Raw genomic sequence first — 17,326 nt, 5'->3', positions numbered from 1 at the left:
AAATTTCTAAGCTAATCATTTGGTTTAATATTTTACACTGATTTATTTGTTACAATATTTTTTCTTAGCCTTTAAGGAATCCTTTGCAAGAATTTTAAATGGAAGCTTTCAAGCAGAAGCTTCAGTGAATATTTGCACTGGGGCTTCTCAAAAGAAACAATAACTTAATGATTTCTCCCAGGGCCTGAGATAGCTCTAAAGAGGCTGACTGTACTCTCTTGTATTGTCACTGAATGTGCCCTGCTTGTCAGCATTAAGATTTTCTACAGTGAGCTACACACAGTGACACAAAATGCAGAGAAAACAATTCACTGCCAGGAGACTATTAGGTCTGAGTTCCTTTAAAAGGACATATTGTGGTCTTTCCCTAATGAAAGTCAGGCATCTATTAATAGACATAGATGCTCTCTGGCTCATTATGGAAACAAAGCTTTATTTTCCAGAGTTTTTCAGGAATGGACTTCTCTTCACCCAGCTCTTTTCTCCTGCTGGTTTTGTTGTGTTGTCTTGGCCTATGCTAAAAAACCCACCTGTTCCCTGTGTAAGTCCCATGTCCCCCACTGTCCTTCCAGTGTGATTGGACTCTGTGCTGGGGTGCAGGGTCCCCAGGTGTGGGGAGATGCTTTATAGGGTTTCCCACTTTGCATTACTGCAAAGCTTGGCTTTACCCCCTGCCCCTCCCAGGGTGTTGCTGACTGTGAGGACCTCGCTCAGGCTCATTCACGGTTCAATGTCATCACACCAACAGTTTTTTTGTGCTTCACCCACACTGTACTCCTGGCACAATCCCTGTGAAAGCAGCTTGTTTCAAGTGTCACTGGTATTTGGCTCTCTTTGATTCCCCTCTTCAGCTCTCCCCTCCTTCCATCTTACATCCGGAGCACCTTTTCACCTTTTAGACTCCATTGCAGTGCTCCTAGCTTACTTATGCAGGATGTAGCAACCTTGAAAACTCCTTATTTTTAAACAAAACATATTTATATGACATATAACATATATGTATATATAAACATATGATATATAACATATAAACAGTTCACATTTAACAGATGAACCATTTTGAGTTGTAATACAAGGAAAAAAATCAAATGTTCTCAAAAGATGTCCCTTCACTCAGTCAGTAATGAGTGTTTGATTCTTTTTTGAGCATAAAAAAAAGGCAATCTCAGGTTGGCTTAAAAATTTTTTAAATCTCTTGCTTCTAGCTTTTAAACTATTTTAGCAATCTCATATCACATTTTTAAGCTTTTCTTCCAAAACATGACTACAGTCTTTCATTAAAAAGCTAGTCTAAGATTATTAAGCAATTACCTTATTCCAAGACCTTGAAATTAACAAAAAACCAAAACATCTATTCAAAATTTATAACATCATATTTCAACTTTTGGTTACACTTACCTCATTTAAGCTGTTAAATTGATCAGTTGCTTCTTTTGGTGAAATGCTTGTGCTCTGATCTATTCTACAAAACAAAATTTAAAAAATCATTCAATAGATTGCCTATCTGTGCTGCAAATATCTCAAGATTTTCATCATGTGTGTATGTAATTTATAAATTACAGAACTAATCTGTTTTATTTAAGAAAAAGTATTTCTATGAAAGTCATATCTCTATTTTTTACCCATTGAAAACAGCAGTGGTTTTATTGGAATCCTAAATAAGACATTTAAATTGTTAATGAAGTCCTGGAGACTATGACAATAATATTTGGGCTGACTCTGTCGTGTCAAAAAGTTCTACAGATGTATGATGTGTGACTTGGTGAGCTAACAGGGTTAATGCCAAGAAAAAGCTCAAACACATGCTTAAATCTAAGCACAATTTGTCCCACATGCTTCATATCAGGAACAAGAGTTTTCCTGTATCACAGCCATAAAGAATAAATCTTTCCATAATTAAATTTGATGACGTTGCAGGCTTCCAGTATTCAGCTTTCTGCTTTTGCAAATTTCAGAAAGGCCCCAGGTGCCTGGAAATCCTGTAAGAGAGATGTCCTCATTTTCTAGCAAGTGTCACTTGGCTGCCATCAGAGATGTCCACACCTTTGGTTTTCTCTCAGTCTATTGCTGCTTCTCCCCATGGGAAGAGAAAAGGAAGGCCCTGGACTATGAGGGGCACATCTCTTCTCCCTGGCTTTGGCCACTGAGGAGCTGTGCCCCACTCTGGCAGATGTGGCCCACACAGCTCCCAGAATCAGAATTAGGTACTAATTCACTACAGCAAGGAATGAAACTCCAATCTGGAAACAGCTTCCCACAGACTGAGCAACACCAATAGCCTCCCACCACCACTCTGTCCATGCCCAGAACAAGCTGAGGCTTCCCACACCTGATTTCAGAGCCTGACATGGGTGTAACATGAGCTGACTCTCAACTCAGGGGAAGCAAGAAAACTGCAGCTGTCTCAGAGAATGAGATTTGTCAGTGCTGAGAAGGTGCTGATATCTGCTGGCCCCTGGAGACTCACTCAGAGATGTGATCAAACCAAACGCAAAACCCAGATTCCTTTGCACAAAATAATTCATATTTTTCTGAGCATAGAGTCATCCCAACAAAAAGAAATAGCTGTAAAATCCTCTAGAGACCTCAAAACCAGAACAGAGAGGTGCAGAGGTGTTTGTTGTAGTTCTTCCTGGATTTGTATGGCATTTAATGACTGAAATGATGGCTATGCCACTTCTCTTACCAAAGCAGACACATTAGACAGCTACACCAGGGTGAAAAACCACTTGGCTCCAAACAGGATCCAAGATGTGCAATTCCCATAGGAACAGAAATGAGTCATGAGAACAGCAAAAGGACTAATTTAATAGGAAAGAGTGAAATATTTGTAGTTTGGTTTAATAACATGTAAGGAGGCAGCTGCAAGAATATAAACAGCTGAAGGACTAATTCACTAATTAAGAAAAAATATTTAAGGTGCTTTATTTCATTGAACTAGGGCTAGACATGAGGATGAACACATGTCAGACTTGCACACTTCTGGTATTCATTTGGACAACTCCTTTCAGGGTGCATAACAGAGCAAATAGGAACTCCCCTTATATTATAAAAACAAACCATTTTTTTAAAAAAAAGACAAAACAAACAGTAAACAGTAAATGCTAGCAGCACTTTGTACAGGAACTGTATAAGGTTCTACATAATTTACAGCTGTACACCTCACGAGTCTTGCACTCTGGAGAGCAAAATGTTTACAGCAGCCATGAGGTACCACCTCTCTCATTCAGGCTGATGTTCTTGCCAGCTGTTTTAGGATACCTTGAATCTTTCATTTCACTGTTCCCTTTTACACTAGAAATACTGGAGTAAGATGCTCTTATTTATGCATTATTTGTATTCTGGAGATACTGAAATCATTAAGATGAGTAACCATTTCTGAGTGATGAGCATTTACATTTTCAGTCTCCTGTGTGCTGAGCTGATCTTACTCTACACAGAAAGTTTTAGGGTGTGCTTTTTCATTTTCACCAAGATTAATTGCTCTGCTAGGCAAATGCAGGTTTTCTGATTGTCACCAGGCAACACAGGGCTTACAATTTAATAACTATGGTTTGGATTCTACTCTCATTAAAAGTCAATCACAAAATATCCATTAACTTCAAAAGCAGCAGGAACAAGCCCTCATTTTCAATCTGTGCTGAGTAAATTAAAACTATTTCAGGCCTTAGCTGAAATTTTGAATAATTGCAAGCACCCTTATTTTGTATAATTTACATCCTGTAAAATAATGAAAATTAAATTCTCTCTGTGGCCACTACTCAAATATATGTCTCTCATCCTCCTTTATAGACTGTCTTTGGCAGAATTATCCTTTTCTCCATGACAGAGATGGCAAAGATGCAATAAGTAACATGTACATTTGAGGCTTATAGATATAATGGAAAAAAAAAAAAGAAAAAAACCCCCACCTAGATTCTAATTATCATAACAGAGCTCCTACTAGACTTCAAGGGGGAAATAAATTTGCATGAGCACTGTGCTGTTTAAAATACAGACCAGGACATGTAAAGTTTTGAATTATGCACAACATCACTTTTAAACCTGCATAAAATTCTAATAAAACCCCATAATTTTAAAAGCTGGGGAAGATGTACATAAGCAAATCCCCACCACATTTCCTCTGTGAAACCCAGAAAGGAGCATTACAATTTGTAACTTGCAAATGTCACTCCAGCCCAGGTCTGGTCATACAAACCCCATCCCCAGGCTGTTTATGTGTTTATGCACTACAACACCACGCGTGTGTCATGGCATGGGTAATGCCAGGGTGAGTCCTGACCATCAACCTCACAGTATTTTGTGGGATGAAACTCCTTTTCCAGAGTCATCTTCAGTCTATCCTGGCCCAACACTCCTCCCTTGTGTCCAGTCCAGGAGCCAGTGAGGGTGATCTAGGTGGTTAACACCTCAGCAGTGGCAGTCTCAGTTCCCTGGCAGGGCACTGGTACAGTCTGTCCAGAGTTACAGCAGAACACACCACCAGCACATCTCAGCACCCAGAAAACAGAAGGCTCCTTTCTGAGACCTTCCCAAATGGCAAAAAGCATTATGAAATCCAAACTGCTGCAGGTGGATGATTCAAAAGCACATCTATAGCATCTATGAAAGCAATGCAGAACTGCAGCAGGCTTTGGGGGGTGAACATATAGTGCACACCTGCAACAAAAGAGAAATTAACCTTGAAGGGCCCAAGGGCAGTCCCTGAGTGCTGGAATGGGAGGTCAGACAGAAAGCCAGTGTAGCAGTTCCTGTCTCATGAGTCCCAGCCCTTGTGTAACCCAGCCAGCACTTGTTATTCTTACTATGAGCAGCTCTTGTACTCAACAGGTGTGGTCCTTACTGCAGCTGCAGCAAGAGCTGTTCTCATCTTCTTCCTCCTCTATCCTTTCCCCATCCCCCCTTTTGCTTTTTTTTTCTTAATTGTACTGCAACCCAAAAGCTTGCTCAGAGAATCTTCCCTGCCTTGGTACAAGAAGTATCACTGGAACCATAAACACCAGTATTTCAATACCACCCTCTCTGAAGAAATTGTTCTTAGGAACCAGTCAATCATTTCCCAGCTTCCTCCCTTCTCACCTGGCTGCCTGTGCAAGTGAGGAAATGCAGCCTCTCAGGCTCTGCCTCAGCCATGCAGGTCTACATGGGGACATCAGGATTTCTGCAGCTTCCCTGCTGCTTCCCACTCATCTCTGAGTTGTAGCTGTTCAGCAGAAACCCTAGAAACCTCAAGAGTTCCCTCCTGAACTGCACTCTCAAAATATACTTGCCTTGCAAACTTAAATACTGAAAGTCTTGCTAGAGCTTGGCCTCCCCTCAGGAAGCACAGAAACCTCAAGAGGCTCTGGCTGACCCCAAGATCCAGGGCAGCCCTGGGCTACCAGCATTTCCACTTCTACTGCAGAACAATCACAAGTCTGACTGCAACAGCCCCCCTACAGCCTCTGCCAAAAATAGAGTTACAGAATCACAGAATAGGGACCAGCCCTGGGACCAGATAAATCCTGATAAATGAAACCACCTCATTCCCAGTTTATTTGGAGAATGGTGAAGAGGGGGAACTCTCAGAAATTTTTCTTTGGCAGAAAACTTCACCCCAAAATATAGTTCTGAATTCCATGCTGAGTTGATTTGCAGCCTTTGCTGAAGCCTTGACCTTCCCACTGTCCAAGGGTGCTTGGTTTCAGCCTCCTCTCTGTTTAACAGGCATCTGAGGAAAGCACCTGGCTCTGCTCAGGTAACTGCACACAGCCTGCAGCCCACTCCAGTTTTGCTGATTGCCTTTGAAAAGGCAATTGACAGAAGCAGCTGTTGTAATCATGTGTATTGTTCCAAGTTGTTTTTTCTAGTCTCTGTTAAAAAAAAATGGCTATTCCTTCACTTGTTCCCAGGACCTGTTTATAACTTTTATCTGCTTTCTATCAAGGTGCAGAATTTATTGCACTCGGATCCAAACCCAGCTACACACAATGACGAGAGCAGAATTCAGTGTAATCACTGGCAATAGTATTAGAAATTCATGTTCTGGAAAAAAGATGTAAAGGTTCCCTTCCATGCAGATGGCATTTCATCTACTAAATTGATCCTGATTTTCCTAAATCATACATGATAAACACCTCTTGAGGTTGAAACCCTTGCTTCACAAGTGAGGTACAGCTTAGCCAAAAACAAGACACTATTCTCTTATACTTCTGGCTGCAAATCTCTTCAAGTTTACTCTTCCATTTCCCTCAAATCCCACAAAACTTTCCTTTATTTTTTCAGTGATTACCATAAAATGAAAGTATCCCCTCAAAGAAACAATACACACTTCTAAGTCATAATTCTGTGGATTGTTGCTCTTACATGGTCTGGTTTGTTCTTCTCTGTCACACATCTGTTTATGAGAATCCCTTGTTAGAATATCCTAAACTTAGATTATTCTGCTTAACAGGAACTGTACTGAAAAGTTCTTCATTTTTTAGCAGTCTTGAATCCATATTTAGACAAGTTAAAATGATCTGTTTTTTAGCTGCCTCACAGATTTCTTAAAAACCTCTGTAGAGTTCAGACTTTAATACCCAGTGAGACTAAAGGCAGAGCTATAGCCCCCTGCAGCAATTAAGTTACAGCAGAAGTAACAACAGGATGCACTAGAAACAATCAACCTTGATACTTTATTTGAGACAGAAATAAATCCTTCTTCTCCTGTCCTCCCCTTACACATCTGATATATGAAGAGAGGTGTATAGGGACAGCCCTGCAGCAGTATGTCCCTCTCCTCTCCTCCTAAAGACCAGAGAGCTTCTAGTCTGACTTAGGGACACAGGCAGGTGTCATGTCCCAAAGCATTGCTAATTTTACCAGCAGCCCAGCAAAACCAGTGGAACACAGTGAAACTTGGGGTTTGTGGTGCTGACAGATGTGTTCTGCCCAAATCTAGCTATGATTGCTGCCTGCTGCCAGCACTGGATGCTTAACCTTTGCATGTCCCACAGCAGAGAAGGCAGAAAACAAGGCAGGACATCATGCCCTGGCAGCAGTATCCCAGCCTGTGGCTGGAGTCTGTGCTGTGAGCCTGGTGCAGCAGCCAGAGACCCCTGTGAGCTGAGATATGGACTGTCACCTGCTGTGGCCCTGCCAAGGCAGCACAGGGAGGGGGCAGCTGCTGGTTACGCTCAGGAGGGGTCACCAGACACAGCAATCCTCAAACTGGAGCTGGGAACTCCAGCATAGGTGAGTGGAAGTGCCTGGCACAGCTGGATGGTGGGAGTGTCAGTTCAAGGACAGCTAAAACAAACAAAGAGTGCATTCTTTATGTGAGGCCAGAGACCACATGTCAACACTTGTTTACGTTTGAAGTTCCTTATTTGAGAGTAAAGTCACCTAATTTTATTTTTTTTTTTAATGTAATGAAACTGAAACATGGCCAAAATTGAGACTTGATCACTGTGCTTGCACAGCACTTAGAATGGTAAATCTTTCTTTAATAGATGTAGCCCTTTTGGATAGCAGGCTTTCTAAGGTTCTCCCATGCTGTTAAACAAGAATAAATAGCACAGTGAAAAGTGGTTTAATACCAGGCAGACTAAAAAGGCCAAACAGTTGAAGTAGACAGGGGAACTTTGCTGTGGTTGCTGTTTAATTCATGCACACTCCACTCTGGTTCCAGTCTTTAGAGTGGTTGCGTCTTTCATCATGTTCCTTTCAAAATTAAACAGTTATTTATTACCTACCCATACACAAACATCCCACCAGCAGAGCCACTGGGTAGGTCTGATACTACACTCAGGAAGCTCCTCTTTACACATCCATGGGATTCTTTCCTCACATAAGAAATATCAGAAGAAGAGAAGGCAGGCTTCCTAATTAAAAATTCTTCCTGAGATGCAGTGCACATACAAGCACTGGAGGGAAAAAGCACTTTGTTGTCCAAGCTAATTAAATGCTTTTTCATTCTGCTAAACCTTCCTTTGAGTGCACAAATGAAGATCATTTACAACGTTGCCTCCTTAAAGCTGTGGAGAAAGCAACCAGTTTGTGTCACATAAACCACCAAAGTGCCATTGGATGGCCACTGTCACTGCTATCCCACTCCTGACTGCAAACAAACCTTGAGCCAGTGAGCTCTAGCTGTTAATCAGCTGTGCCCTGAGCCACTGAGCATCCCTGGGATGGGCTGCTGCTGCTGCTTCAGACCCTCCAAAGGGAGCCAGAAACTGCCACAGGGCACCAAGGCTGTCAGGCACATCACACAAACAGCAGACTTGACTCACCTGACAAAAACTCTGTGCACAGAAAAGCAGAGCCAAACCAGCCAAACCCAACCTGAACATGGGAAATTCGTGCCCCTATTTTTAGTAAAGACTAAATCTAATCCTTAGGACACACCTTCACTGGTCAGTTGGGTGAATTGAAACCCTATTTTTAGCTATTTGCAAGGCCATGATAGATGAAAGTAGAAGCTGTGACTTCCAATACTTACCAGAGCTGAGTTACTTCGTCACCAGCTGAGTTACCTGCCATCAGGACATGGTCAATGCCAGACCTGAGCACACAGTGCCCTTCCAGCACCAGAACAAGCACAGCTGTCACAGCACCCAGAGCCTAAACTGTACATAAATGGATACCCTTGCTATACTCAGGTGTGAAGGTTCCCATTCCCATTGCTCAGAGAATGCAACTCTGAAAAAGAGAGGCAATTCAGCACTGGGGGGAAAAGGAAAGAAGTGGAGAAATATTTTTGAATCTTGTCACAGAGGAACTGAGGTTTCTAAACTAAGGATGTTCTTTCTGCTTCGGCTGTAAGGGGTTTAAAGAATGATGAAATTTGCATTCTTATCTTTATCCCTTTCACTTTCTCCAAACACTCCTAGATGTATAAATATAGAATACACTGCCAACAAGAGCCAGGAGTCTGAATATTTTATGCAGTAGGCAGCAGATGAATTAACCTTTCCTACAGTTCATCAGAAGTGAAACGTGCTGTGTTATCCCAAGTCTTACCTTGGCTGGAATCTCACCACTGCTTCCTGGCATTTCAAAGCCACGTTCTGTGCGTAGTTATTAGCTGAGCATCCAGCCTTCCCCTGCCACTCTGAGAGGCCTGGCAATGCACACTCCAGCTCCTGCACAAAGAGAAACAAAAAGAAAACCTGAATGAGCCCTGTCAGTAGCAATCCAAGCTTGGCTAAATATTTTGCTTCAGGGAAAAATTGCTGCATGAGACCAGGTGCTGGTTGAGGATCTTAGTTATTTTTTGGTAATAATCTTGAAACAAGGAGAACACAGAAGATAAAAGAGTCTAAAAAAAATAGTAGGTTATTTCACTGGAAACCAGTTTCTGAAACCAAAGCAGACTGTAACTTTTCTGTTTATTACTTAAATAACAGATTTCAGCTTCAGAGCTAAGAGGTTTTGTGCAAAGAATTCATTTGAAATTATTCACTCACATGCCAGTAAGATTTTATTACTTGGGAAACATCAAAAAATCTGCCTTAAAAAGGTGAGTGCAGTTAAATATCACTTAAATAAGATATGCAAAATTTAACCATTTGCCTCTTTCCCTTCCCTATCATATGTGTAACTTTATGGATAGAGTATTACTCTGGGAGGAGGATAAGACAGTGAGAGGAAAAAAAGTCACATCACCCAAGCTGCTGCACAGAAAATAGAAAAGGCAATTTAGTCCAAAAAACTGAGTCAAAGAACAGGAATGAGAAAACTATCCATTCAACTCCAAGCTTTTGAAAACCAGTTGTAGGGCTGTAAAAAGATGTGTTCAGTGCATTTTAATTTCCTTACATATGAAATGGGTTGCAATATTTCCATTGCACTGCAATGAAATTAAGATGTTTGAAAATGTGATAATCAAAGTGGGACTTTTTTTCTACCTCTTTTTTAGCTTTTGTAATAAAATATTTTAGTCTAATAGTTAAAAAAATTAAAATACATTTTGCTCTGCAAAACAACAGAGCTCCCTTTCCTGCTAAAGCAATGTACCTGACTTTGCTCCAGAGTCAAAGCTTGGCTGAATGCATGAAGTCAAAAGTTTGGGTAGGACTCTTCAGATGGGAACTTGCAGGGCAGGGAGAACACAGCAATTCCAGGTGCTCTCTGCTGGATGGAGGGGAAAGCTGAGGACCGGAGCACTGGCAATAAGCCTTTGCTTGCAGGCTTGATGTTAGAGGACCCAGGTGGCTTTGGGTTGTTTCTGTATTTTTTTCTCTATTATGTCTTTTTTGCTTCTCAAAAATCATGTCGTTAGGGTATTAACAAGTAGCACTGGATTCCTTGATGGAATCTCTGTTTCTGAAGAGCAGTGAAATCCTGATGTGTCAGAGGCACCTACAGCAGAGCCCCATCTTCTACTGCATTTTTGTTTTGTTTCACTAAAGAGGGAGATTTCTACAGTGAAATTGCATCATAATAAACATTAACAGAGTATACTCAGAAACCAAAGCAAAACTGCCTGATGTGTTCATGTGTTTTTTGCAGCTGATGTGTCAACATCAGTTCTGGCTTTTTGATTACTGCACACTTAAAATCATAATTTTAATGTCAAATTATTGGAAGTTCTTTGACATACAAGTAATTTGATCATTTATACTCAAAATACAAAACTTACTCGGCAGTTTTCAGCATTGTCATCTTTAGGCACTGATTGTCAAGCTACCATTTTTATAGCCACTTACCTTGATAACAAGACTTTAAAACTGAGCTTTTACTCTCTCTGCCTATTAGCTAGGAAGTTTGGTGTTGTTTTGTAAATATGTCCCACTATCAATAGGAAGTTTGAGGATGACTCATTCAAGAATCCATACTCGTGACTGTGCACCAAAGGTGAGTGACAGGAGAAAGGATTGGGCAAGGAAAGCAGACTTTCTATTCCTCACCATCTGTTCTCACACTGACACCCTGGAGTATATTCTGGGCATATGCTTCCTCACCTCTTGAAGTCAAATAAATCCTAATTAATTTGATTTGCTATATATGAGTGCTGCAGAGTTGCTAAGGAAGCTGATGGAACCATGGAAAAGATGAAACCAAATAGTTGGAATGCAGTGCTGCAGTCACATCACAGCAGCCTCCTCTCTTCCCATACTCTGTTTGGAAAGGTTGCAGCTGCCTCCAGAGCCAGCTCCTGCCTCCAGGGAAATAACTGCAGGCAACATGCAAAGTACAGCTTTACCCTGGTGACATTTTACCATCTGATAAGTGGTCAAGTGAAGTCACCTGATGCTTCTCTTTTATTACACTTGAGTTTTTTAATCATCAGTGTAAATCTAATAAATTTTTACTTAATGAAGACCAAAGGCACATGACCACAGGGCTTCAATTGTGCCAAAAATATCAGAGGCACAGGAATCACGCTTCAGCTGAAAGCCTTGTGAAGCTCAAAAACCCATCTTCCCTTTACTTGATCACAGCTGTCTGTTCCATCTCAGTGACCTTTCTACAGTGGAAACCCCTTGGATTCTCACAACCAGAAAGGCACACAAAAATGGTTCCCATCCAAACAGATTTTAATCCTTCCAACACACGCAGCAAACTTATTCATCTCCCAACAACCTCTTCTAATTTTAAGGGGACAATTCTCTGTACAAGAAACTTATTGGCTTATAACACTTAAGAGGGAATAGCAAAGAGTTCCTTGGCTTATCAGAGCAACACCTTTAACTGAGATTCTGTCACTACTCTGGTGTCACTCTTTCTGATGCCACAGAGAAGTCAGGCTGGGGAAATGAGGAGAAAAAGCACTCTGCCAATAATCTCAGGAAAGCAAGGATGAACAGTTCAATCATGATGTGCAGTGCATCCTGCTTTTCTTTCATAAATGCATGTGCTCAGAAAGTGCTGTTTGTCAGCTGCTTGGGATTACATCATTTACCCCATCCAGTGGCCTGGTGGCAAGGGGTTTCACCAAGGAAGGTTATGCAGTTACAGTGTTTCACCACTTCTGTCTCTCCTGATTCAAACCCTTGCCTGGCACCATTTTTCCTTCCAGAGGCTGCATACTTAAGTCATGCTGGTGTTTTATGGCAGTCTAATCATATACTCAAAAAGTTTCCCATGAAAGAATTTCACCATTTCCAGTTAACCCCCTGGGGCCATGTAAAATGCCACTGTGCAGCAAGTCTCTGCTGTGCTGGCTTTCATTGGGTGAGAGGTACAGGCAGGACACACACAGGAGGCTTGGAGGTGGCTGAAAATGCAACAGATGACCTCTGAGACAGACCTTGCCCCATTTACTGCTTCTTCATGACTCTTCTTCCTGATCTATCTCCACTTGCTCTTCACAGGGCAAAATTCTCATCAATTTTTTCTGTTCAGCTGATAAACATGCCCACCTCATATCCCTGCAGGTTAAATAATATTTCCTAGTGCAGTGGCAAAAAACCTTCCAGTTATTGCTTTATTTCTGGATCAGCTCCAGAAGAACAGGCAGGAATTTTAGAGCAAGGGTTTGACATTGATATTCTGAAAGAGACTGTGATAATACCATTTACCATTTGGTTTTCATTTTCCTTCAGGGATTCAAAAAGACAGTTCTCACTTAAAAGGTAAGACATTCTGTCTAAAAATTATGAAATCCCATTCTAAACTTGATCCAAAATAATTCCTAGTCTATGATAGGTTTGAAATACTTCAGAAAGAGCTCTGCAAATTTCTATCCACAAACAAGAGGGGAAGAGAAATAAAAAGTAGACAAATACATTATACAACAAAGATATGGAAATACAGACATCTGTATTTGCAGATGTCAGGCCTTGTGCCTAATGCAGACCAACAAATCTACCAACATTAATATTAACTATCTTGGATATGAGGATATTTCAGCCTTGGGGATGAAATCTGCTCCAGAGCTCAACCCCTTACACTGCACATCCAACATGACTTGGGAAGCACCAGGGAAGAACAGAGGCATTTTCAGCAGCTGCTGAGAGGTGGAATTCTGGAGTCAACAAAGCAAATGTACCACCAGAGACAGCAGCAGAAGTTTCCTCATTTCTAGTCTTCCTTAGCACCTTTTACAAAATTTGCAGTTCTGCTCCCCTCAGCTCAACCTAGGAAGATGGTGGGGGATAGCACTGCTACCAGTATGCTACTGCACTGCTGTGGTCTTACTATTTAAATATGAGAAAAACAGAAATTAAGATGAAGGAGAACAGTGAAACCCCTCTATTTGCAGCCAACATACCAGTAAAGGAGGTCGTCTATCAAATAAACAAAACAGAAACTGTCTAAATAAATATTTGCACATCTTCAGCTCTGCTCTCCACTCACTTCTGAAAGCAGTTGCAGCACAACCCTCTCTGCATTTCCCTAGCAGAAAGAAACTGTTATTACAGGAGGGTTGCAGACTGCAGGTCCCTGGAAATCAGGGTAGATTACTGTGGGGTCTCAAATCACACCATGAATTACCAGGGAGACTCTCTTTGCATTTCAAAACTTTCTTAGACATTGTGCCACAAGCATCCCCCTGGTAAATTTAATTCTTTACCTGATTTTCCTCATGGCTTTTTCCATTTTCTAGCTTTGCAATGGGCTTAGGTTTCCTCAGCTTTAAGTTGCCCATTTCGGGCTTTAGAGTGCAGTCAGTTAAAACCTGCTGCTTGTGCTGCTGGGTGTCTTGCAAAGGCAGCTGCCTTTCCTCTAAGACAGCAGAGTTGGCCGGGTAATTTTCTTTGTTATCATCGTCTCTGTAAGAAAATAAAATTGAAATGCATCAGGCAGGATTTTAGACATCTGTCAAAACATTATGAAGGAAGAAGAGCAACAAGTTCTTAGCTATTTATGGCATATAGCTTTTACTAAATTTAGTGGTCTACACATCAGTTATGGATCTAAGTTAGCATTATTACACACTCAACTGTGGAGCTACTTAACCATTAGGTTTAGAGGCACTCTTGGGCTTCAGACCTACAGCTCCCATTCCCCAAATAAAATCTGAAACTCTCTTTTTCATGCAGAAGATTTCCCCCATCCAATGATTCACAGTAACCTCACAAAAATATCATCACAGACAATAATTCCTCTCAACAGCACACTTCCTTTCTGTTGGTCTCTGGCTTTGAGGGTCATTGCACAGAAGGAAGGAGGAAGCCACTCAAAGTAAGATCTGAACAGCCAGGGATGTGTTTGCAGAAAATATCCTTCTGTGTAAAGAGACATGTGGTGGCTTAAACATACACTGTTACTCATGGATGCTTAATCTGGGACCTGGGACAGACATTTTCAATCCCCACCCAGACTACAATGTGCAAGCTCTTTCCAAGGAGACCTTGCTGGTGTCACCCACACCCAGTCCCTCCAGCCTTAGCCTGCTCTCATGCCTTCCATGGGGAGCACCTCTGCAGCACCACGAAGTTACCGCAGTGCAGGGGGCAGGGACGTCTCAGGAGCTGGCAGTGGCATTGCTGCTCCAAAATCCCTGGCTGGAGTTGGTGTTCAGCTGGGATTTCTGTTAGCTCCAGCTGGCAGCATCCTAATAATGGTTAGCTGGGAGATGACCTCTCTCCTGGTGTGAAACTTCCATAGCTGCGGGAGTCAAGGGCTATTTGAATTAAATCCCCCTGAGATTCATTTATTTTTTTCCAGAAAGCATAACTTGCTAGTTCAATGTTTTCTCCTAAGGATTTTGAGCTGCCAAACTCACTTTCCATCTGTGGCCCATCAGCATCCAGATGGATGCTTGCAGGGTGCCTGTGGAGCTGAGCACAATTGCTACCCATGCCTTCTGCAAGTGTGCTTCACAGCAGTTGTTATAGTTACAGCTTTATAGCCCATGGGCACCCCAACAATGTGTACCAGTATTGCTAATTTTAAGGTATCCTCTGATTTTAAGATCTTGCTGAAAGGTTAAGTTGCATACCCTAGCAATCAATATGTACTAACAGCCATGAGAGAGGCATGCCTCAAGAATACTTCAGTTAAATTACAATTTAAAGGTTTTTTTTTTCCCAGACACACTAAGCAATGAGCACATCCTTGCACAGTTGCAGAACTCTGCTTACTACTGCTTTGCACCAGCTGCTGTACAGTAAAATTCAGTGTATAAGTTCCACAGCTGCATCTGAATGATGTGAAGTTAAGAATACAAAACATAACATATTTACATATATAATAGTAACAGTAAATAATCTTCATATTGATCACCCAAAAGTGCACAAGATCAATACATAATTTCCCAGAAATTACTAACAGCTTTTGCAGGTAATACCCCAGAAATTCTGCACTCCCTTGAGAATAAAGGCTTTTTTCTAATGGTTTAACAGAAGCAGTACAGCTTCACTTGCTGCCAATGGATTTCAGACAAAGTTTACAGGAGAGTACCTGGGACTGGAGCTGCCTGCTTGATCTTCATGCACAGAGTCTGAATACCCGTCACACCTTGAAAACGAACACAAAATTATTATTGGTTCTCTGCCAGCTGCAGAAACTTAGCTTTTAATAACATTACAGTGCAGCTCAAACTATAAACTCATTTCTTCTTCTCCTCACACTTTAGTCAGGGTCATTTAATGCCATAACTGCTCCATGATAGTCCAAATCTCAAAAGAAGAAGAGGATTTGAGATGTTAAGTGTGCACAATTTGGAATATAATTTTCAGACAAATGGAAATAATTACAATAATTACAGATGTTACCATAAAAAAATCACAGGAAAATTACAAGAAACTCTGTATTCTAATTGGTTATAGTATATTTCACATCAACCTCAAAAATAATTAGACACAACTAAGGATGTTTTTCTCACAAACTCACAAAAGTATTAACTATGATAGACCCATCACCCTTTATGCAGCAGGAAAAAAAATCTTTAACTAAATGAAGCGAGAGTTAGTCTTAAAAAGTGAACTAGCAATATTTTTTAAGATGCCTGAACAATCATAATCAATTACTTCTTTAAGTTACAAACAAAAGAATTGTCCCAAGGTCACCAAATTTGATGAGAAGTCTAGATAAATATGCTAAACCACAACCACTGAGAGAGGAACATGCCACTGTGGCTGCATGGCTGAACTTTGCAGGATGATTTAACCTGCAACAGCCCATGAACAGCCTTTCTTCAGATAAGCATGCACTCCCAAAATGTGAAAATGCAGAGCCTGCTATTGCTGGGGTAAAGTCAGGGCCCTCTCCTCACCCTCAGTTCATACTCACAGGGCACAGACACTAAGGAGGCCTGGATCCCTTGAAGTTTTCTGGCAGAGGAATCTCTTCATTATGGGGGAAGCAGCCTGTACTTCTGCTGACTTGTTAAATTTTGAGAAGAACTGCCCCACTTAGAAGAGAGTACATTAAGTGACACATTCATAGCTCTGCATTGCAATTTGATGGCAAGGGTTTAATATATTCCTCTTCCCCACCAGTCTTCTGCTGGTGTCTATATCAAAAGTCAGACTGCAGCAGAAAATATTTAAAGGGCCACTCAAGTGTTTACACTTCCTGAATACATCAGCATATGCATGAAAGCATTTGCTGCTCACAACTGGAGCAGAGAACTACAGAGGCAAATCACCCTAGTCACACAATATTCCTGCAATGAGTGCAGCTTTCCCCACATGGCAAAATGGGATGATGGATAGAAGACAGGCATTGATATCCAAAATGGAAAAATTCACTGTAGAAATCTGGCTACCTCTGGGTGCCAGTCACACCTTCCCCTCTGGCCAATACCTGACTGCCTCACAGGAAACAAGGGGTGGTACAGGACACACTGGGGGTTTGAATAAGGAAGCCCAGTGTGAAAGGAACCAGGAACCTGGCTGTAGAACTAGAAGGAATATTTCAGAGGGACAAAACAACAGAAAGAAAATGTATTGTGAGGAGACAGTAGCAAGGTCAGAGCTGGATCGACAGAGCTCCCAGCACAGACATAGGAGAAGGTGCAAGCAGGTGGGGTGTGCACCACTGGCCAAGCCACGGACAGCAAAGTCCAGGCACCCCCTAAAGGAACAAATGCTCCCTCCTGGGTGTGCCTCAGAGAGAGGAGGTGGGAGGAAGCAGCTCTGTCACCAGTTTTGCTCCCTCTTCTCTCACCAGTCACCTCACTTGGCAGCGTCCTGAAAGACCACCTTGGCAATAGGGAACACTCTCTAGAGGGACAATGGATGGCTGAGCACAAGTCCAGTGGCCAAGCCAAGTCCAGTTAAGGAGCACTCTCCTTAACTGGAGGAGGTGGGCTGGCTGCAAGGAGGTGATCTCAAGAGGCAGAGCTCCTAACTCAGCACCCAGCAGCTGATAGAAGTCATAAAATAAGACACAACTTATAAACAAGTGTGTGTGACAAAATGTATTTGAGTAACTGGATGGCAGCAGATAGGAAAGATAAGCAATAATG

At 41.7% G+C, this 17,326-nt stretch overlaps 1 protein-coding gene across 1 annotated transcript in view; it reads right to left on the bottom strand.

The window, feature by feature from the left end:
* The window catches only part of FAM13C (family with sequence similarity 13 member C), a 117,730-nt gene that overhangs the window by 24,547 nt on the left and 75,857 nt on the right, over window positions 1-17,326 (bottom strand). Inside the window, exons 8-11 of the mRNA XM_018911060.3 lie at window positions 15,316-15,372; window positions 13,484-13,682; window positions 8,986-9,107; window positions 1,399-1,462 (exon numbers count right to left, since the gene is read on the bottom strand). Coding sequence (XP_018766605.3) covers window positions 1,399-1,462; window positions 8,986-9,107; window positions 13,484-13,682; window positions 15,316-15,372 — 442 coding nt within the window. The remainder of the gene's footprint in view (window positions 1-1,398; window positions 1,463-8,985; window positions 9,108-13,483; window positions 13,683-15,315; window positions 15,373-17,326) is intronic.

The sequence above is a fragment of the Serinus canaria genome, chromosome 6, assembly GCF_022539315.1.
Source record: "Serinus canaria isolate serCan28SL12 chromosome 6, serCan2020, whole genome shotgun sequence".
Classification (NCBI taxonomy): Eukaryota; Metazoa; Chordata; class Aves; order Passeriformes; family Fringillidae; genus Serinus; species Serinus canaria.
This window is presented reverse-complemented; position numbering and strand designations above follow the sequence as displayed.